Source organism: Ranitomeya variabilis, chromosome 8 (assembly GCF_051348905.1).
Source record: "Ranitomeya variabilis isolate aRanVar5 chromosome 8, aRanVar5.hap1, whole genome shotgun sequence".
NCBI lineage: Eukaryota > Metazoa > Chordata > Amphibia > Anura > Dendrobatidae > Ranitomeya > Ranitomeya variabilis.
This window is the reverse complement of record NC_135239.1, coordinates 157,238,570-157,262,655: the sequence shown is the minus strand read 5'-3', so window position 1 is coordinate 157,262,655 and position 24,086 is coordinate 157,238,570. Positions and strand designations below refer to the sequence as shown.

Sequence of the window (24,086 nt, the reverse complement as noted above, 5' to 3'; positions counted from 1 at the left end):
GGATTGTGAGTCATGGGGAAAGCAAAGGAATTGTCAACGGATCTACGGGAAAATGTATTTGAACTGTATAAAACGGGAAAGGAATACAAAAAGATATCCAAGGAATTGATAATGCCAGTCAGCAGCGTTCAAACTGTGATTAGCAAATGGAAAATCAGGGGCTCTATAAAAACCAAACCACGGTCAGGTAGACCAACAAAAATGTTGTCTACGACTGCCAGGAAAATTTGTTCGGGATGCAAAGAAAAACCCACAAATAACATCAGCTGAAATACAGGACTCTCTGAAAACTAGCGGTGTGGCTGTTTCAAGATGCACATTAAGAGGCACTTGAAGAAAAATGGGCTGCATTGTCGAGTCGCCAGAAGAAAACCATCACTGCGCAAATGCCACGAAGTATCTCACCTATAATACGCAAAACAGCACAGAGACAAGCCCCAAAACTTCTAGAACAATGTAATTTGGAGTGATGAGACCAAAAGTGAACTTTTTGGCCACAACCATAAACTTACATTCAACATGGCCTATGATGAAAGGAACACCATTCCTACTGTAAAGCAGAGGTGGATCGCTGATATTTTGGGGATGTGTGAGCTACAAAGGCACAGGAAACTTGGTCACAGTTGAAGGAAAGATGAATGTAGCACGTTATCAGTAAATACTGGAGGCAAATTTGCACTCCTCCTCCCGGAAGCTGTGCGTGGGACGTACTTAGACGTTCCAACATGACAATGATGCAAAACACAAGGCCAAGTTCACCTGTCATTGGCTACAGCAGAACAAAGTGAAGGTTCTGGAGTGGCCATCTGTCTCCTGACCTCAATATCATTGAGCCATTCTGTGGAGATCTCAAGCGCGCAGTTCATGCTAGACAGCGTGGGAATTTACAGGAACTGGAGGCTTTTGCCAAGAAGAGTGAACAGCTTTACCATATGATAAAATAAAGAACCTCATCCACAAATACCACAAAAGACTTCAAGCTGTTATTGATGTTAGAGGGGGCAATTCACGGTATTAAGAAACGGGGTATGTAAACTTTTCAGTAGTTTGACAATAAATGGCTTCACCTAAATACTAACCATGAGTGGAGAAAATGTTATGGTGTTATCAGTCATATTCTCTGAAAAAAGGCAAATAAAACAAAATTCTGCCAGGGTATGTAAACTTTTGAGCACAACTGTATTTATTGTTACTATTCTACCCTTACAAACATGCCCATTTTGACATTTTCATAAGATGAAAATCAATGTTATAACTGCAGTGACGATATGCTAATTAGTGGGTGCGTTGTGTTCCCCTGGACTAATTGTCCTACTAGTCATGTTATTACGCCCTTGTTGGCTTGACTGATGTGATTTCCCAGAGTGGTATCATCACTGGCTCTTTGCAAATCTCTGCCTCCCTGGCAATGTGCAGTAAGGCGGGTGTACACTCCACTTGACCAGCACACTGCGCATGCCCAGGTAGGCAGCGGTGACATAGGGCACAGCCAGCCGCGATATTTGCAGTACCCGTGGTAAAGTGCCTACATCAGTGCTGCCTCCCTGGGCATGCACATTGCATCGATGAAGCCAGGGGATGCTTGACTAGTAAGATTTTGGTCACCCCATAAATATTTACAGCAGCTGTGTTGTGTGTAGGTTTGGGGTTGGTTTTTTTTATACTAAAGGGATCCAGATCCATAGTTACATGAAAAGAAAAATGTCTGCAGCCAAACTTTTGTGATTATTGCAGCTTATACCTCCTCCAAATGTCCCCATGTTACCAGTCTGCAATTTCTGCACAGGCTGCGGAGTTGATATTGACTTTTACGATTACTACCGGAGAGGGTATTTGTATATTAAAATTTCCAGAGGAGCCGTGCGTAACCTGTAAATATTACGTTGAGTTGAGATACTCACTTTAAAGGCTAAGGCTACTTTCACACTAGCGTTAACTGCATTCCGTCACAATGCGTCGTTTTGCCGAAAAAACGCATCCTGCAAAAGTGTTTGCAGGATGCGTTTTTTCGCCATTGATTAACATTAAGCGACGCATTGTGACGGATTGCCACACGTCGCACCCGTCGTGCGACGGATGCGTCGTGCAGTGGCGGACCGTCGGGAGCAAAAAACGCTACATGTAACGTTTTTTGCTCACGACGGTCCGCTTTTTCCGACCGCGCATGCGCGGCCGGAACTCCGCCCCCACCTCCCCGCGCTTCCCCGCACCTCACAATGGGGCAGCGGATGCGCTGGAAAAATGCATCCGCTGCCCCCGTTGTGCGGCGGAGACAACGCTAGCGTCGGGAACGTCGGCCCGACGCACAGCGACGGGCCGAGCCCGACGCTAGTGTGAAAGAAGCCTTAGATTCCTTTTTGCAGGATCGGTCAGTAGGATCAATCCTCTTAAGATAGATATATATATATATATATATATATATATATATATATATATATATATATATATATATATATATATATATATATATATATATATAGAGGTATGCAGGTCATGGGCAGCTAAAATGATAGCTTGATATCTGTGATGTGGTGTTTTATCCTAGAGAGATCCACATTTTTCTTATACAGTTTTGGGTAAACGTGTTGGCACCCTTGAAATTGTTCCAGAAAATTATAGCATTTGCACATGTTTCTCAGTCCCCCATGACAGCACCACCAGAGAGAGGGGATCCGCCCTTCAGGGACAGGAAACCTACAGGATAAAAGGGCGGTACCTCTCCCCTGCATCAGTTTCGTTTCCTGTCCCTGACGGGGAACCTGCTAGGATGGTACCTGAAGAGTTCCGAAGCTTTCAACGAAGGATCTGGAGCCGGCCAGTCCGAGTCCTGACAGCGAGGATGCCCCTGTCACGGCTGGTGAGGTGTCCGAAGCCGCCGCTGCTGGGACCGAGGGGTTTGGGGCGAGGGGGAGCGCAGCCGCCACTCCGGTTAGGAGATGGGGGCTACCACGATTGCACGCACGAGGAGTTCCAAGATGGCGCCGACACCGGAAATTGTAATAGACTTCCGGTTCGGGGTGGGCGCATGCACATTGAATACAGAGGGTGTACCAAGATGGCCGCCGCCCCGGATCTATATGCTGAATTTCCGGGTCATTTGACATGCGCAGAGAGAGAAAAAAAGAGGAAATCATGCTTCCCTTTGCGACGCAGCCACAGGGGAAGGGGCTAATAGGCACAACATTTAAAAAGCGGTGGATCGAGAAGCTCCTTGCTGCATGCCGCCCCAAGGGTACACCATATAAGACAGCGACCAGCAGCTACAACCACTGCCGCAGCAACAGCCGCGCCACCATCAACGGGCTAAGCCAGATGTACAGAAAAAACGGGCTAAACCAGATGTACAGAAAAAACAAGCTCCTGACGCCTCTCGGAGTTCTAGGTCCAGCAGTCATTCCACACAGCGCAGCAAAAGCTCCAGCGTGGTTGAACAGCTACCAACTACGGACCCTACTCTACAGGAGCCTACCCCTCCTTCAGAACCGGTACCTGTGGTTGCGTCAGATTGGTAAGTGATCTTCGTGAAAGTTCACTTTTGTAATGGGGTTCCCTCTTCTCCTTTTATCTTGGGCAAGGAAAAGAACGGGGAAAACAAAACACAGAACCTGCCCCTTGTGCGAAAAAGCTTCCCACAAACCTGGGATAAGAAGCGGTGTGACTCTTGTATAGGACGAGTCCTCTGTGAGGAAACCCCAAATTTTGCCTCAGTTACGATACGTAAGTAAGTCAGAGGTAGAAACTGCGTTTAACTCTCTTAAAGGAGGAGGGAAAGTTAAAAGGAAGTAACTTATTGCTTTCCCTCATTCTGATTCTTCCAGCTCCGAGAGTAGGGACTCAGACACACAGGACTCCTCTCTTTCCTCCTCGGATAATGAGAGTGGAGGTAGTCATTGCTTCCCCCTAGATGAAGTTGATGCACTTGTTAAGGCAGTAAGGTCGACTATGGGGGTGTTGGACCCCTGTCCTGACAAAACGGTACAAGATATAATGTTTGGAGGACTAGGCCAAAAAAGCGTAAAGTTTTCCCCTTTAATGAGAACATCCAAGCATTAATTAAAGACTGGGAAAAACCAGAGAGGAAGAACTCATCGGTCCCCTCTATTAAAAGAAAATATCCCTTTTGAAGAGGAGGCTTCCACTTCATGGGATAAAGCCCCCAAACTCGACGTTGCGGTGGCGAAAGCATCTAAAAAATATGCACTACCCTCTGAAAGATCCTCTTGATAAAAGAGCAGATACCTTCCTTAAAGGGGCTTGGGAGTCGGCAGGAGGATGTTTAAGACCAGCCGTAGCAGCTGCTTGCACATCACGATCCCTAATGATTTGGGTTGACAGTTTAGAAAAACAGCTGAGGGATGGGGTGCCTTGGAATAAAGTGTTAGAGTCTATCCCTATGATAAGAGGAGCAGCAGCTTTTTTAGCAGATTCATCGGCCGACTCAAACTGTCATCTAAATCTGCAGCCCTTTCGAATGCGGCCCGAAGGACATTATGGCTAAAGAGTTGGCCAGGTGACCTAACAACTAAACAAAAGCTTTGTTCAATCCCATGCGAGGGCAAGTTCCTTTTCGGAGAGACTTTGGATGATATCTTGCAAACAGCAGGTGACAAGAAGAAAAGGGTTCCCTAATCTGGCCACACCATTCACTAGACGGCCCTTTCGGAATAGAAAATTCTTTAGGAAAAGACAACCGAGGGAGCAGAACGGATGGGATGATGGGAAGAGACAAGGGGTTCCTCTTTGGTAATACCTCACGCTATAGGAACCCCCCCCCCCCCCCCCCCCAAATGACAACTCCCCCAGGGTGGGAGGGAGGTTATCTCAGTTCCTCCCGTCCTGGGAGAAAATTGCAACCAGCCCTTGGATACTAAACTTAAGATTGGGGCTTCGAATAGACTTCCTATCCCTACCTCCCCAAAACTACGTGGCGACACCGCTGAGGTCCTCTCCTCAACAACAAGAAGCCCTAGAACTGGAAATTATAAAACTAATAGACAAAGCTGTCATTCAGGAAGTTCCCCCCCCTCTGGAGAGAGGGAAGGGATTTTACTCCCCATTATTTCTGGTTCCCAAGCCGGACGGGTCCTTCCGGACTATAATAAACTTACGGAAGTTAAATACTTATGTAAGGAACCAGAGATTCAAAATGGAGTCAAAGTCAACTATCAAAAACCTGTTTCCAAACTGTTTTATGATAGTACTGGATCTCAGCGACGTGTATTATCGTGTTCCCATTCACAAGAACTCTCAAAAATTCCTCAGACTAGCAGTGGTCATGAAAGGAGAAATAAGGGAATACCAATACAGAGCTCTTCCTTTTGGCATATCAATTGCACCCCACATTTTTACCAAACTGATAGCGGAGATGATGGCCTATCTGAGAGAGGAAAAACATTTTAATAGTCCCTTACTTGGACGACTTTCTGATTGTGAGCAACTCTGCTTAGCTCTGCCGTCAACAATGCAACAGAGTGATAGATACTCTAAAAAAAACTTAGGCTGGCTTGTAAACCTTCAAAAATCAAAACTAGAACCACCCAGGGTTCAGGAATTCTTGGGTCTCACCTTGGACTCTGTTTCTCAAGAACGTCATCTCCCAGTCAAGAAAAGACAAAAGATATAATAAATCTAGTATCAGAAGCTTGTTTAAACCCTTCCATGACTCTGAGAAAGGTGATGTCATTACTGCGGTTCCTCTCTGCTTCCCAGCCAGCAGTTCAGTGGGCACAACTCCACACGAGACTTCTCCAGTGGGACATTTATAAGAAACCAGGTTACACTAAGGGGACGTTTAGAAAGTCACACGACTCTAAGTTGAAATACTAATCATTCCCTAACTTGGTGGATGAATCCCAACAACCTGTCAAAAGGGATTCCCTGGGTGATAGAGGTATCTCAGATAGTCACCACAGATGCAAGTCCCACAGGGTGGGGAGCTCACCTGGACAACAGGGTCACTCGGGCTATGGACAGATCCGGAACACGGGGCTTCCTCAAACCAAAAAGAACTGTGGGCAGTGAGTCGTGCAATACTTTTTTTCCTAAACAAATTACAAGGACATCATGTCCGAGTATTTTCAGACAACAGAGTAGTGGTAGCCTACATAAACCACCAAGGGGGCACCAGGTCTCAAACACTAATGAAAACCATCTCCGAAATTTTCAGCCTAGCAGAGAACAACCTCTTATCCCTTTCTGCCCTACATCTAAAAGGTGTAGAGAACCAGAAAGCTGACTTCCTGAGCCGTACCCAATTAAAACAAGGAGAATGGTCTCTAAATCCGTACATCTTCAACAAAATTACAGATCTGTGGGGAATCCCTTTAATAGACCTCTTTGCCAATATGCACAACAGAAAAGTGAAAACATTTTGTTCCTTAGACCCCAGGGGGAACCCTCAAGCTATAGATGCATTCACGATTCCTTGGACACAGAGTCTTGCGTATGCTTTTCCTCCAACTATCCTCATTCCAGCAGTCCTGCGAAAAGTCAGGAAGGACAGGTCCAGGCTCATCCTAATAGCCCTCTTCTGGCCCAAGAGGGCATGGTTCTCCTGGCTGAGGATACTATCCGTCACCGATCCCTGGGTTCTTCCGGATCTTTCAGACGTCCTATCACAGGGACCGGTGTTCCACCCTCAGTCAGAGAATCTCCACCTGACAGCGTGGAATTTGAGAGGTCACTATTGAAGGAAAGAGGGTTTTTTGACAAGTTAGTTTCTACACTATTGAAAAGTAGGAAGCCCGTGACCACAAAAATCTATGGTAAAACCTGTAAAAAAAATTTTTTTATCCACCTCTGGGGTAAGATTGCAAGATGGAGTCCCAGTTGCTGAAATATTAGAATTTCTACAAAAAGGTTGAGATCTAGGCCTTTCAGTAAGTACTTTAAAAGTACAGATAGCAACCCTAGAAGCGTTATACTGTGAAAACATAGCGTCCAACCCTTGGATAATACAGTTTGTCAGAGCAGCCACAAGGTCTAGACCAGTAACTATACATAGATTTCCAGCCTGGGATTTGAATCTAGTCTTGTCAGCGTTAACAGAATCCCCGTTTGAGCCTATAGAATCAATACCCCTTAAAATTCTATCACTTTAGACTGCCCTCGTGATAGCCCTAACATCGGCCCGCAGAATAAGTGATGTCCAAGCCCTGTCTGCAAACCCTCCCTTTACACAAATCCTGGATTATAAGGTTGTACTAAAAACAGACCCTGCCTATCTACCAAAAGTAGCGTCCACATTCCATAGGTCTCAGGAAATAATCCTTCCTTACTTCTGTCCATACCCTAGGAATAAGAAAGAAGAAAAGTTCCACACATTAGATGTCAGAAGGTGTCTAGTTCAGTATATAAATTCCACCCAGCAGCATAGGAAGGAAGGGTCTCTTTTTATCTGCTTCCAGGGTCCCAGGAGAGGACTCGGAGCCTCTAAAGGCACTATAGCACGTTGGATAACAGACGCGATAGCCTTGGCGTACTCATCCACCGGGAACGCCGTTGCAGAGGGTCTGAAGGCCCCACTCTACAAGGGCTATGGCGACCTCCTGGGCCGAAAGGTCGGAGGTACAATTAGATCAAATCTGTAAGGCAGCCACCTGGTCATCACCTTCAACCTTTTTTAGACACTACCGCTTAGACCTAGCCTCTTCATCTGACTTAACCTTCGGAAGAAGTGTCCTGCAAGCTGCAAGCCCTCCCTAAGCAACAATCCCTGCAATTCTCTCTGGTGGTGCTGTCATGGGGAACTGAGAAAGCGTAGTTACTTACCGATAACGGTATTTGTCAGAGCCCATGACAGCACCTGCTTATTCCCCCCTCATCACGTGTGCGGTGAGCACATTCCTATGTATGAAGTGTGTTTTTTCTCTAATAGACACGGTGTTCACTTGTTAAGCAATATGATAAAGTTGTATATTTTCTTGTTATAACTAACCTGGAGGACCTCCGATGCTCTGTTAACAAAACTGATGCAGGGGAGCGGTGCCGCCCTTTTATCCTGTAGGTTTCATGTCCCTGAAGGGCTGATCCCCTCTCTAGTAGTGCTGTCATGGGCTCTGAGAAATACCGCTATCGGTAAGTAACTACGCTTTCCTTTTGTGTGTATTGGAATTAACAAAAAAACAGAGGGGGGAAGGCAAATTTGATATAATTTCAGGCAGAACCCCCAAAATGTGCCAGACAAAATTGTTGGGTAACAAATAGTTTCTGTAGTGTAGGTGTGGAGCCTCGTTCTAACTCTTTAAAAAAAAAAAAGTGTTGCTGAACTTTGTGATAGACCTGATAAGTGCTGTTCCAGTCGCCTTTTCCTGCAGCTGGAATAGACTGACGTGGGCAGTGCTCACCTGTTTATAGTGAATGGAAAACCGTGGGAACAAGGAGTAATAAAGAAGCTGGTGTTACTGCTGTCAGTTACCTGGACAAATACTACAGATGTTTACTCTCCATCTACAGGGGTGTTATTAGCGTGGAGCAGTGGAGCACATAGAAGGAAGTGTTGGTCTTGCAGTTTGCTAAAGGCTTATTTCATGACTGAATGTTTATTTGCGTCAGGCTAGGATGATCATGTAAATCACAAGTGTCTTGTCTATCCTTAGGCTTCTTTCACACTTCAGTTGTTTGGCGTCAGTTAGCTCCGACATCGTGATGTGACTTGATCCGTCAAAATTGTTTAGAAAACGGTTCTAACGGATCCGTTTTTTTGACGGATCAGTTACACTGATGCGTCAAAAAAACAGATCCGTTAGAACCGTTGCGACCGTTTTTCCATCCGTTGTAACCGTTTTTTGACGGCTCCGTTTTTAAAAAAAGGAGGATCTCAATGTGATTGGCTACTGGAAAACTATATATACTGTGTATTTACATCACATCTTTGAAAGGTTGTAGAGAAAGTGGCAAAGATGGAAGGGGGGGGTGCTGGCGAATATTGTGAAGATATGTGCGGATTTCACTTTTGAGGCTAATCGGTTGGCAGTCATCGTTCGAGACAAGGAGGAAGAAAGACTGCACATCCTGCGGCAGCGGCGGAAGAGAAGGCTGTGGATCCATCCTATCACAACCCAACGCATGACCCGTGGCGTTTATTCCACACTGTACATTGAATTGAGGGAAAATCCTCAAAAATTCTTCAGCTATGTGCGAATGAAAGCGGAAAATTTTTAAATTTTGTTGGGGCATGTGGAAGAATCAATACGGAGACGAGACACCCAGATGCGCTTCTCCATATCACCAGTGGAGCGTCTGATGGTGACTATTCGGTAAGTTATTTATTTATTTTTTTTAATAATTCTCATTCATCAGACTTATAACTGTAATGTTGTTTTTTGAAGTTTTTGTTATTGTCTTTTCCTTTTGTTAACAGATTCCTTGCAACTGGAGAATCGTTTTCATCCCTACATTTCCATTACAGGCTTGTGATATCCACAATCTCACGGATCATCAGAGAGACCTGCCGGGCATTGTCGGATTGCTTACAAGCGGAATACATTCCAGAGCCATCACAGGAGAGGTGGCTGGAGATTGCCCACAATTTTGAACAAATATGCCAGTTCCCAAATTGCGTCGGAGCAGTCGATGGGAAACCTATAAGGATTGTCAAACCTTCTGGCTCTGGATCAGAATTTTACAACTACAAAAAGTACTTCTCAATTGTATTGATGGCCATAGCCGACGCACACTGTAAGTTCATCGCTGTGGATATCGGTGCGTATGGACGCGCAAATGACTCCCAGATTTTTAAAACTTCACCAATGGGGCGTCGTTTGTATGGAGAGACATTTGACTTTCCACCGCCTAGACCTCTCCCTGGAACCACCGGTCCACCATTACCATTTGTGTGCGTTGGAGATGATGCCTTCCAGCTTTCACCACACTTGCTTAAACCCTATGGAAGTAGTGGACTGACCCAGAGGAAGAAAATTTTTAATTATCGCTTAACCAGAGCACGAAGCGTTGTGGAATGTGCCTTTGGCATCCTAACTGCTAAATGGAGAATCCTACTAACTGCAATTAAACTGCAGACTGAAACTGTTGATGATGTGGTGAAGGCTTGCGTGGTACTTCACAATTTTGTATTATCCAAATAACATGTTTCCCTGGAGGATAATGTGTCAGAAACCACCTTGCGGGATTACCACAACACAAGTTTTCGCAGTCCAGTAGCAGTCTCCAGAATGCGGGACAATTTTGCAGACTTCTTCATGTCTCCTCATGGATCAGTTGATTGGCAATACGAAATGGTGTAAAAAAAAAAAAATTTTTCCACACTTGTAAATATACCATGTTTTTGTTTTGTTACAAAACCTTTGGACTTTAACCTCGCAGTATTGTATGTTTTGAACCGGTACCCCTTTACACATTTTCTACTATCACTTTTACCATAACCTTAATGGTTTTTATACAGTTTAAAAAAAAAAAAAAAAAAAAAAAAAAAGACAATAAAATTGTTTTTAAACCAAAAATTATTTATAAGTTTACAGGTTCTCATAATTTGGGGTGGAGATAGTAGTAGCGGAGGGGCTGACAGGGCGGACCACGTCGATAGTGGGGGACAGGACATCACGGGGAGGAACAGAAGTGGAATGGGTGGTGAAAACATGAGGTTGGGCAGGGAGTTGAGGTACAGATGTGGTCTGTGGGAGGTATGGTGAAGGTGTTGGTGGGAATGGGAACGGTGAAGTTAAAGGAGAAGAATGGAAAGGGGAAGGTAGGTACTGGGAAATACTGAGGGGGAAGGAAGGAATGTCGAAGGAGTAGAAGGAGGATGGACAGGAGGATAGACGGCGGCTTGAGAGGGGAAAGGTGCTGAAACATGAAGGGTAGGTGGAGGGGCTTGGGACATCGCCTGCGCTAGAGCAGTGTGGCAGCCTTGCATCACATGCATCTGCAGGTCAGGAGTTAGATTTTCCATGTGCCTGAGGACCTACAGAAAAAAACAATGTCTTGGTGACTGGTTTGCATCTGAATGCATCCTATCCAGACGACTGCTGAGTTCAAGTATGCTTTTGTTAAGCATATTGTACCCAGCAGATGTTTGCTCACCCAAAAGCTTGATGGTATTCTGGAAGGCTGCATTCAGATGCAAAAACACAGGCGCATAGCTCCTTTCCTGACCTCTCTGGCACTGCCATCCTGTCCCCAAAGGTGGTCTAGATGTTGCAGCAGTGTCAGAGGGGTGGGGTAAAGGGAACTCTATCTCATCACCTGCAGCTTCAAGTGACGAAGTCCGCCCTGCTGCTCCAGCGCTGGTGGATGGGGCCAAGGGATCACACAAAAGGGAAGGTACAGATACAGAGGGGTCGACGTGGTCCCCGGTGGCAGACTCCTGAGAGATCGCTCCAGAGGGGTGCAACTCTGATGCAGGCTCCCGAGTGCTGCAGACAGTGCTGTTAAAGAAGAAGAAAGAAAAAAAATTAGTATCTTGATATTACAATTTCCCTAGCTGCCCAAAAAAATTGAAGGTTACACATTTTAACAGTTTGACTGAAAACATGTGGTGTTGAATATTTACCTTCTGCTCAGCAGCGTCGACCGGAGGAACGACAGGTCTCTGGCATATTTATACCTGCTCCTGCGTCCTCTAGATCCACTCGGGGCCTGCATCTCCTTGTTAAACTCCCTCTTGAAGCGATCCCTGAGTGACCGCCACCGCACGATAACCCTGTTACCTGGAAAGATAAAGCAAAAATTGGTTATTATACAACACATTAAATCATGCTAACATAAGTTAATGAAGTGTGAATACTTACGCGCTAGATCCTGGGCCTCAGCGTCGAGTTCCTCCCAGTTCTCCAGAACAGCACTGCACACTTCCTCCCATAGCCGTCGGGTGATGAACTGGTCAGCATGGCGGCGGTCCGACATGTTCCACAGCGGCTCCCGATATAGAACCTCTTGGATGAGGGTGTCAACATCTATCCCCTCCTCTTCCTCAGCCTGTTCGGGAGCACGCTAACAAAAAAAAAAATTCTAAAGGGAAAGATTATACCACATGAATTTTACAGTTTACTAAACACCAAACCAAAAAGGAACTTACTCTTCGGTGACCGCCGCGATTTGCATTCCGACGACTATGGGAGGTGCTTTGAGGAACTCAAGGTCGAGCCCCGGATTGTGAAGACTTCTAAAAAATAAAAAATAAATAAATAATGTGCTTGGATGGAGGCATATGTACTGTGTGTGCTGTGCTGAATGTTTGTGTTGGGTGTAGTGTGTTGTATGTGAGGATCTGTCTGCAAAACTTACACTATGCGCTCCCGCTCCTTGCATTTCTAAACCCTGCCCGTCTCCTCCTGGAAGCCCCTCTGCTTCAGCTTCCTGTGGAAACAGAATAAATACATATAGGGTTCAAAAACATATGTTACCAGAGATGTACCGAAAAAAATTTATGAAGAAAAAAAATCACCTCAGGTGGCTGACGATGTGAGGGGGGGCTCTCAGAAGAAAACATTATGGTCCTGTTTTCCAGCGTCTGTCTTGGGTCCTTGCTGCGTTTGTCTTGGGTCCCGTTTGTCTTGGGTCCTTAAGAATCTGCAAGTATAAAGAGAGTTCTAAGCTACTATACAAAAGGATAGATACAGCTTTCGGGACTTTATACTTACATCTGTTTTCCAAACTTGGGGGGCCTGGCTGCGTCTCTTGGGTCCTTGCTGCGTTTGTCTTGGGTCCCTTGCTTGGTCCCTCTAAGAATCTTCCAATTTAAACACAGTTTTAATTAGAATGATTAAGTATTGGTATGCCAACATACATTTTGATTCCCCCAAAAAAAATTATTACACAAAAAAAAAAATTGTGTTAACTGTTACCTTCAAACTTGATATGCTTGATGCGCAAGCTGCAAAACCCTCCACCTCCTGCTTCCCCCAAAAATTCCTTGAAAGCAACACCAAAACTACTTCAAACTTGATATGCGCCATGCGAATGTTGGTAAACCTACCCCACCCCCTCCTCCAGACACAGTTTCAACCTTATAAAAAATGTCCCTCATTCAAAGTTAAAATACCAATACCCAAAAATGTTAATTATGGTTACCCTACAGTTACTATTTTCTAAAACCAGATAACGTTTTCTAGACCAAAGGTTTGCATTCTGCATTTGTATATAGAACCTCAAACACCTTTATTTAATGTAGACCCAGTTTTAAATTTATCTTGAAATCATACTACGGACAGTTTTGTGGAATTTTTATTAAAAAATTTTTTATTTTTTTTTGTTGGAAAGTAGAAGCTACACTGCTCTTTATTTTAAATACCAGAACAGTATGTTAATGTATGAAAAATAACAAAAATGCAGGACACACACATCACACGGCATTTATACACACACCACACACATGTCACAGCACAGCCATTCAAAATACCAGCACAGTATGAAAAATAAAAACATGCAAGGCGGACACACACACGCACGCACGCACGCAGAACTCATGCTGGATGGCAGTACTCACATGGCAGTCTCTGGCAGGGTTTTGCTGGCTGCTGGCAGGGTCTGTCTGTCTTGCTGGCTGGCACTTTGTTCTCTCTTGATGGCACATTGAGGAATGAGGCCCACCTGTCCTGTTTATATAGTTTTTGGGGTTGTCTGGGCAAAGTATCTACTTTTTGGAGTATGCTCAATTGAAAAAAACGGATTGGGGCGACGGATCCGCCAAATTGGGGCGACGGATCTGTCGCGAACCGTCAATTAATAAGTTGTAGAATGTCAGGTGCACCACTATCACACAAATATCCAGAATATGTTAGTAAATACTAATAAGGGTGCTACAAAATGCATAGAAGTGTATAACTCTGAAAAGAACCTGAAAAAGCCTATGCATAAATATGTGCACACCTTTTATATGAAAAAATACAAACTTTATTACAGCAAAAATACACCAACCAATTTAAAATCATTTAAAAAACATACAGAACACACCCTTCCCCATGAAGAGACACATGACCCAAATAAGGTCCAATATTATACTATTGGTTAGTAATCAACAGACATATAACAGTAACAGAGGCAAGAGTTGGGCGTCCCCAAAAAAACCAGTCAGATATACTTGCATTAAATGAAGGATATGCTGTTAACAAGCAGTATAAAACTGCACAATGAAGGTGAAAACGAAAGTAACGCAGGACCTCATGGGATCCGGAGCAAGGGAGTCTAATGTGTATCAAAACACAAGTGTATAAGAGACCCCCAGAGATCCTAATGCTGCCTAATGCAATAATCTGGTAACAGCTGAGCGTACCCGCAGCAGGAAAAAGCCTCTGAGCCTGTGCCAATAGGGATTAAAGTGCCAAGAGCCACCAGAGTATCAGGAGGCCGTGGAGCCAGGGGAAGGGGGTGGGAAAGGTCCCACGCGTATCGCTGCCGCTGTGCAGCCTCTGTTACTGTTATATGTCTGTTGATTACTAACCAATAGTATAATATTGGACCTTATTTGGGTCATGTGTCTCTTCATGGGGAAGGGTGTGTTCTGTATGTTTTTTAAATGATTTTAAATTGGTTGGTGTATTTTTGCTGTAATAAAGTTTGTATTTTTTCATATAAAAGGTGTGCACATATTTATGCATAGGCTTTTTCAGGTTCTTTTCAGCGAACCGTCAATTAGGCGCAGACAAAAAAACGTTACAATGGCCGTCAATGTCTAGACAACGTCTGCCAAATTTCGACGGATCCGTCGCATGGCAGATGGAACGGACGACCATCCGCCACAATCCGTCGCTAATGTATGTCTATGGGAAAATAGCGGATCCGCCCCCAAAAAATGGCAGATCCGCTATTTGAGGAAAATGGCGGTTTCAGACTGACGCCAAAAGACTGAAGTGTGAAAGAGGCCTTAGTAGACTCAAACAAGTGTATGATGAAAAGTAATTGAACATGCATATCGCAGTTACGTATATTTGCTGTACATTTTATCTGTATAGTTGGATGACGGGGCCCATTGTCACGCTATCACACATGGCACAGTGTATTCACATGATGCTTCCCTATTTGTTACACAGCCCTCCAATGTTTGTTTATTTGTACTATAGACATTTTAAAAAGTTGTTCAGTACTTGGATAACTTCTTCTCATACCCCACGCTTGGCCCCCATAAAATAATAAAGCGTATCCTCCCCTCCAGTGCTGGCGCCGTTCTGCGGTGCCTGCACTCGGTCTCCGTGGGCTCTTGTGCTGTTGACAACGGACCCTGGCGCGCAATCAGCACTGGTGTCATTGTCCTCGCCTCCTGTTAAATTGAGCATGAAGAGGAAGTGAAGAGGAAATCCATGCTGCAGCTGATCTCTCATGTTCAGTTTGTCTGAAGGTGGAGACAGTGACGCTGGCGTAACAACCACACAAACCCCAGGGTGAGCAAGTGCCGACACCGCGGGAACGGCGCAAGTACGGGAGGAGAGTATCAGCTGTTTTTTATTTTATGGGGGCCAAACATTTTGATCAAGAAGGGGTTATCCTAGTAAAGGACAACCCCTTTAAAGCACAAGTTTAGTTGTGTTTTTTTTTCTTTTAAATTCAGCACTGGCGTAGTGCCACTAAAATGATTTCCCTTGACCGTAGCACTATACTTACCGTTACCAGCCCCCACTTTTAGCTGTTCCCTCCATCACTATCTTGTGACCACAACTTCTGAGTGGCTGGAAGTCAGAGGAAATGGTCAGAAATTCTCAATGTAAGTCTACAAGCGACTCTGTCTCTCATAGACTTGCATTGAGTTGTGACTTCTGGATCGCCCAACAAATGTTGGCGCTATCTGGCAGGTCACAAGCTGCAGAAGACAACCAGAGCGTCACCGATAACCGAAGATGATGGCAGCTGGTAAGTATATTACTAGGGGCAGGGAACTTGAAATTAATAGCACCACTCTCGCAGTAAAAAGAAAAGATAAAAAAAAAAAAAGCTTTAAGGCTATGTGCACATGTTCAGGATTTTTCACGTTTTTTCGGCCGTTTTCCGTGGGGGAAAAAAAGCTAAAAAAACGCATACATTAGGCATCCCATAATTTTTAATGCATTCCGCAATTTTTGTGCACATGCTGCGTTTTTTTCCATGAAAAAAAGCACATTGGGATAAAAAGGCCGCATATTGAACAGGGGCAGACATAGTACGCCTGCGCCAGAGCCGCAGCGTGAAGACAAGAAGAGGACGTCATCGTAAGAAGATAGGAGGCCCCGGACCACGACGCCCATCGGACCGGACCGCAGTGGGACCGCCCCTGGGTGAGTATAATCTAACCTCTTCTTCTCATCTTTCAGGATACTTCGGGGGCTTATCTACAGCATTACAGAATGCTATAGATAAGCCCCTGATGCCGGTGGGCTTAGCTCACCTTCGATGGAGGCCCAACACTTGGCGCCCGCATTTGACAAATGCAGATGACAAATGTTTCTGTGAATGTTGGAGCTACACAGCGCAACTCTTTTCCATGTGTAGCAGCCGCTGCAAGGTACTCATTGCAGCTTTTTTTTTTTTTTTTTGTAGGAGCAGTTGAGCAGCGGCCACTACAAATGTATCAATACGCTCCTTGCAGCTTTGTATAAAATATTTATATGCAGTGGCCACTAAATGTAAGCAAACAGTTGATCGATTTGCTGCTCACAAGTTCCATCTTCTGTAACTTTCTTTAACCACTTTGAATTTTGAAAAACCGTGAAGCTGCTAAAAGAGTGGACCTGACGTTTCTGAAAAGCGGACTCAAAAAACAACAAGACACTCTTGAGGAAAGTGATGTTTCCTTGAAGTACATTCTTTATAAAATGATGCTGGTGTGGCTGCAACTGAATCTCATGCCCATGCTGCATAATCCACAGCCTAAATTGACAGGAGCTGCAGGTTTGAGATCCACATCATTCACGTTTATACTGCGGACGTCTGTGTAATAAGTTTCACCCTATGCTATATGCACACAGTGAAATGTGCTTCCCTGTGTCTTTTTTTTGCAATGACACCTGCAGCAGTAAAGGTCGGCATGGGAACATAGCCTAAGTCACTATTACAGACTTGCAAACTGATATACTATTTAACATACAGTGTAAAGGTACCGTCACATTAAGCGACGCTGCAGCGATAGCGACAACGATGCCGATCGCTGCAGCGTCGCTGTTTGATCGCTGGAGAGCTGTCACACAGACCGCTCTCCAGCGACCAACGATGCCGAGGTCCCCGGGTAACCAGGGTAAACATCGGGTTGCGAAGCGCAGGGCCGCGCTTAGTAACCCGATGTTTACCCTGGTTACCAGCGTAAAAGTAAAAAAAACAAACAGTACATGCTCACCTGCGCGTCCCCCAGCGTCTGCTTCCTGACACTGACTGAGCTCCGGCCCTAACAGCACAGCGGTGACGTCACCGCTGTGCTTTCACTTTCACTTTAGGGCCGGATCTCAGTCAGAGCAGGAAGCAGACGCTGGGGGACGTGCAGGTGAGCATGTACTGTTTGTTTTTTTTACTTTTACGCTGGTAACCAGGGTAAACATCGGGTTACTAAGCGCGGCCCTGCGCTTAGTAACCCGATGTTTACCCTGGTTACCAGTGTAAAACATCGCTGGTATCGTTGCTTTTGGTGTCAAACACAACGATACACGGCGATCGGACGACCAAATAAAGTTCTGGACTTTATTCAGCGACCAGCGACATCACAGCAGGATCCTGATCGCTGCTGCGTGTCAAACTAAACGATATCGCTAGCGAGGACGCTGCAACGTCACGGATCGCTAGCGATATCGTTTAGTGTGACGGTACCTTTAGAGTGTATTCACACAACATCTTTTCCTGGTATTTTGTGAGCAGATCTGCTTTTGAAAACGTTGGGAAGAAGGCAAAAAAAAAAATCAATCATCCTATTCATTTCTATGAAAAACTGCATTCTGTTCGTATGGCCCGGCTTTTGAATATCTCTTAAATTCTTCAGGTTTTCAAAAATGCCTGGTAGGAGTAAACAGTGGATGTCGCTCTACAAAAACTCTTAAAAACCTCTGAAACTGCTTCAGGAAATGAAAAGGCTCCCCATTGCGATGGGCACACGGCTTCATAGATGGCGTAACAGCCGCGAGTTTTCTCAGGCAGAACCGCTTCCTTCTGCCGCTGGCGTCTAATAACGTATACTGTGAAGTTTATAGAGCATGTCACTTCTTTTAACCACTTTTTTTTAAATCATGAAACTGTTAATAAGTAACAGAGGATGGAACATGTTTTTACTAGTGATGAGCGAATATACTCGTTACACGAGATTTCCTGAGCACGCTCTGATGTCCTCCGAGTATTTTTTAGTGCTCGGAGATTTAGTTTTCATCGCCGCAGCTGAATGATTTACATCTGTTAGCCAGCGTAAGTACATGTGGGGGTTGCCTGGTTGCTAGGGAATCCCCACATGTACATATGCTGGCTAGCAGATGTAAATCATTCAGCTGCGGCGCTAATAACTAAAACTCCGAGCATTAAAAAAAATACTCGGAGGACCCCCGAGCATGCTCGAGAAATCTCGAGTAACGAGTATATTCGCTCATCACTAGTTTTTACACACCTGAGCTTTATCGTCATTGTATGGGGCTGAATCCACTTCATACATAGAAAAAAGTCTTGTGCACACATACCCAAAGAGTGTGTTTCCTGAAGAAGTCTTCATTAGAAACTTAATGTGAAGATACCAGAAATGGTCTTTGCACTCTGTCTGTTCCATGTGGGTCTGCTCGGGAACCCACCTGAAACATATTAGTGGTTGTTCAGCCCAAAATGACACGTTTGCAGTCATGTTACACGATATGTGATGATTCTCTGGTGTCGGCGCCAGGAACGGCGCTCATGTGACCTCAAGCATGCGATATGCAGACCCCCGGATATAATCCAACCAGACTTGTTCATGGCCTCACTCTTTCTTTGAGTGATGCTGCTCCCATGTAGCGGGATTGTGGCCATATATCTGCATATTGCATACTCGCAGTCACATGACTGCCATTCCTGGCGCTGACACCGGAGAATCCTCAGTCAGACCTGACAACCCCTAAAGAAATGGTAGAGAATGACCACATGCACTACAATGTAAACACGACTGGCTGTGATGTTGTTTCCCTTTCATGCTCATGAAGTCGCATAAGGAAGTGACTATTCTTCTTGCGGCTTCACATTGTCCGCTGTTTGGTGTTTTTATATTGGCAATTTAAAAAAAAAAAAAAAAAAACAACAACCTGTCAGTCACCAAAGATGCACTTGAGGAAACACAGCTCCCGCTTGTATGTACATGGGGGCAGTTGTATACTTTTTATTGTGTTTAATACCCACAATCACACAAACTATCATCATGAAGCTTCGGTGCACAGGGGCCGGACTGTACACAGGGTCTTCTCCTCCCCAGCCCTCTGCTGCCTCCAGTCTAGGAAGGATATCTGTAGCAACTGCCATCTATCTCCGTAATGGAACAGTCTGTCTTCAATGAATACACATTTCACCTCAGAATCCAGAATTTGGATAATTTTTAGCAGAGAAAGCAGATGATTTCTCTAAGATTACAAAGTTGTTTATTTTCTTGTTTACTATTGATTCATGAAACAAAAATGAAAACCATTGTTACACTTCAAGGCCGCATACACATTAGATGTCTGCGGGATACTGGGGATGACTGCCGTCTCTCCCAACTCCTCCATATACAGGAACGCTTGTCTCGGCCGAGTGTTCCTATGTGATCTCTGAGCAGTGAGCCACTGCCGGACTCTTCTGGAGGCTTATCTCCTGGAGAATGAAAGGACCAGTGGATGAAAGGCTAATACCTTCGCTCCAGTCGAGAGAGACCCCCTCATACACATATTGGGCCAAACTTTTTTCTGATATATAGTGGGTCTTAAAGTCTACACACATGAGATCATCGTTCTGCTTAGGCTTACCTAAGGGATAATTGGGTCTAGTAAGACAGTAACGCTTATTGGTGATTCTACCGGAGGCTTAGAAATTTGTTTTTCCATAAGTTGAGTGGCAGCAGGTGTGACACATCGGTGTGACGTTTCTTGTGTGACGCTCATGTCCTGAGGCTTGGCGTTCCTTTCGCTCATTGTAACTATTGTTGTTTTCAGCATGTGTTGGTGAGCCCAACTGCAGAGCAGTATGACAGTCTACTACATCAACTGCGAGATCGAATGGATGAGGGAAGGGGCGAGACCATACATGTCATCGGACAAGGGTCTGGTAAGTGTCTATATGTTGCAGAATATTTATTTATTTATTTTTTCGCTTTCTTTAGTATAGCAGATGACGTGCTACCTTTAAAAGAGTTTTTCATGAATAGTGTCCTTTTTTTTTATTTGAAGGCGGTAAAGTGCAATAAGGCTGTGTGCACACGTAGCAGATTGTTCGCTTTTTTTTCCGCTATAAAACCGCGGAAAAAAACGCTCACATTAAGCATCCTATTTAATAGAATGCAATCCGCATTTTTTGTGCACATGCTGCGTTGTTTTCCTGAGCGGAATCGCATTCCAGAAAAAAATGCAGCATGTTCATTAAATTTGCGGAATCCCGGGGATTCCGCACACCTAGGAATGCATTGATCTGCTTACTTCCAGCATGGGGCTATGTCCACCATGCGGGAAGTAAGCAGATCATGTGCAGTTGGTACCCAGGGTGGAGGAGAGGAGACTTTCCTCCACGGACTTGGCACCATATAATTGTTAAAAAAAAAAAAAAAAAGAATTAAAATAGAAAATAGTGATATACTCACTCACCTTCTGATGGCCCCGGAGTCTTCCCGCCTCTCAGCGGTGCACGCTACCGCTTCCGTTCCCAGGGATGCTTTGTGTGAAGGACCTGCGATGACGTCGCGGTCACGTGACAGTGACGTCATCGCAGGTCCTGCACACAAAGCATCTTTAGGAACGGAAGCCGCTGAGGAGATAGGCTGCCTTCGGAAGGTGAGAATAACCATTTTTTTTATTATTTTTAACATTCTATCTTTTACTATTGATGCTGCATAGGCAGCAGCAATAGTAAAAAGTTGGTCACACTTGTCAAACACTGTTTGACAAGTGTGACCAACCTGTCAAATCAGTTTTCCAAGCGATGCTACAGATCGCTTGGAAAACGCTAGCATTCTGCAAGCTAATTATGCTACGCAAAACGCTAGTTTTCTGCGGGAATATGCATGCCAATTCCGCATGCGATATACCCGCGGCAGGAGTTGCAGAATTTCCGCGGAAATTCTGCGACGTGTGCACTTAGCTTAAAACTGAATGAGAAGTTGCAGAACTGGTGGTTCCTTATCTTGTATTGACACGTAGCTCCAATATTGCAGTTTGTATGAGAAGTAAACCTACCGGTTCCCGCGGCTGGATTTGTGGCCACGTGCTGCGTAGCTCTATCCAGGAGTCATTACTGAGCAGTCCTTCCTCTCGTAGCTCCCTGATATTTTACTCCTATATACAAAGAACCACATGAATGAAACCATGTAAGATGTCACATCAAACACACCCCTCTTCTCACTTTTTTTTTTTTCTTTCTTTCAAACCTAGTCACAAGGACATAACTTTTACAATCTCCACAACCATACAGAGCTGGTTCTGCTGACGTCGTCTTGTTCAGTTTTGTGTTGGGAGGTGATAAGGAATTTTTTTTTGTGCACAAGATGCTATTAATGTAAATTTAATGTCTACGTGACATATTTGGACTTGTTCTCTACATGGACTTTATTAAAGCAAGTAAAAATCAACCCTTTATCCAGAAGTAGTTACAGTTTTTATCCTAAGTCATATTGCACGACTCGTTAAAGGGTTGATTGTGACTTGTAGGATTTCTACTTCCAATAGGTGGCGCTATAGAGTAAAGTCCTCTTTTTTTCAGAAGAGGCAATAATTTGCATATTACAGTAAAGATGCGATTTATAGCTGTAGCTAATATGGCTTTCCCCAGAATCGATGGTAAATAGCATAGGAAACCATAAAGCTTCACTTAACGTGTAGGGAGTAAAACTTCAAGCACCGATAAATAAAATATATGACAGACATTCACAAAGTGCACATGACTAACCAGTGCAATAGTTAAAAAATAGGAGGATCTCACCAGTTTCACTGGAGATAACTGTCAGAAAGCATCATAGGAGTAATCTAGTTCAGTCCCTATTATGTCTTATCGTGCCCAAGTGCCGGACTCCTGCCCTAACATGAACAGTACCCAAGTATGGCCCTGCAGTAGTGAACCCCGACCATTCCCTACGCGTTTCAACCTTTTCTCATAGGCCTCATCAGGGGCAATTGTAGTAGCAGGGTAAAAAAATAATAATAAAGATAGTTAAAGGTTCCTTGAGCAGTGCAGCGGTATCAGTAGCTCAGAAAAGGGCATGTCAAGCATATCGCCTAAAGAGTTCCTAGCATCTTTCCAGGGCATGTGTTCTGCCTCGGCTTTTACGGCCCCTCTATAAAAGATCAGTAAATTGTCTTTTCTAGATCTCTAAAGCTGATGGACATCTGTGTACTACAGGAAGCAGACTTCCACCAGTGCCCTCTAAAGTGGGACAACCACTATCTTGTCCCTCTTAAGAGAGGCATCCCTAAAGGGCAGTATCTGGGCCTGACCGAGGTGGAATAACATAAAATATAACTTTTAAAGATAACTACCGTAAATAAAATAAATCTATCCAACGTGCTTCAAACTGCCCAGAAAAAAAAAAGATTTATCACACTGGCGTATCTGCTACAATGCAGATTCAGGAAGAGGGGATGCGCAGACTACATCCTGCAAGCATATCATTTTGCACTAAAACAGGTTAGGGTACAACTTTTTACCTCTATCGGAGTTATAAATCGATTATGTACTCGTGATATTTATCTTATTTATAAATAAACATGCAGTGGTCTAGAAAGACGCGCCGCATGTCTGTCTCCGTAGGTAAGCCGCGGGCGCTGGTGCACACATGTGGACATGGGACTTCTTGAACCCCATACACTATAGATGCTGTGGGTTGAGCGCTGCGGTTGTATGCAGCATCCATCCCGCAGTGTTTACTGACCGTGGGAACATACAGTTCCAGGATTTATAGACCTTTCCTGCCTTCTATGCTTCTTTTACACTTGGCGTAAAGTGACCTGTGGTGTGAGTTTAAAATCCGCAGCATGTCCATGTCTCTTGCCGGTACACTGAGTTTTATGGGCAGATTCTACCCATAAACTTGCAATAGGCGTTATAAAAAAAAAAAAAAAAAATGGACATGCGTCCTCTTAGTGTGTTTCCATGTCCCTGTGCAGTGCTCGTCAGTGGGGAATCCTATGCCAAAAATGTGTGTTTGTTTTTTGTTTGTTTTTTTTAAATCTATGCATTCATTTTTTTCTAAAATGTGCGGTTAGAAAAGAGCACTTTAGGTATTGTGATAGCACATTGAAGAGGAATCAATCTTAAGCCTCATTACATTACTTTTTTTTTTTCCTTTTTTAATTTACACCAAACAGGTTAAAATGTCATCCGTTTCAGATCAGATTTTCATCAGTGATTCTCACGTGTGTCTGTACATAAAAAAAGGAAATTGCAAAGCTTCTCCTATCCATCACAATGGTAATCATTGACCCATAAATTTGTATGGGTAATTTTGAACTGTAACTCCAATCAAAAATTTCCTTGTGACTTTTTTTATTTTGTTGACACTGGATCCATAGAAATGATAAAACATGCGAATAGCACAATAACCGTTAATGGATTCATCATGGATAAAGCATGGACGTAATTCTTGGATGTCCTAAATGAGTCCATATGTGAAAATGATACTGCTGCCCTAAGCACTCCTTAATGATTTGCTAGTAAGGAGACCTTTTGTCCTTTGTTTAGATGGGACAGAATATGGTCTTGATGAAGCAGACATGGAGGCGTCTATTGCGACAGTAACTAGCATGGCAGAGCAAATTGGTGCTGACATGATTCTGCTGCGGGAGCACCAAGAGGCTGGAGGAAAAGTTAGAGACTATCTGGTGCGCAAATGTGTTGGCGATAATGACTTCTTGGAAGTAAGGTAAGACTTTTGTGTGCATGAGGCGCTATGGACGAGACACCTATCTTTTTATATCTATTTATATAATTGCCTTGAAATTGTTTCATTTCCTGTTCTGTCCAGATGTCACCATATCCCAGAATTTTAAGCGGAG

At 44.2% G+C, this 24,086-nt stretch overlaps 1 protein-coding gene across 1 annotated transcript in view; it reads left to right on the top strand.

The window, feature by feature from the left end:
• The window catches only part of GTPBP1 (GTP binding protein 1), a 76,401-nt gene that overhangs the window by 28,690 nt on the left and 23,625 nt on the right, over positions 1 to 24,086 (top strand). Inside the window, exons 3-4 of the mRNA XM_077278795.1 lie at positions 20,043 to 20,154; positions 23,773 to 23,953. Of these exons, the coding sequence (XP_077134910.1) occupies positions 20,043 to 20,154; positions 23,773 to 23,953 (293 nt within the window). The remainder of the gene's footprint in view (positions 1 to 20,042; positions 20,155 to 23,772; positions 23,954 to 24,086) is intronic.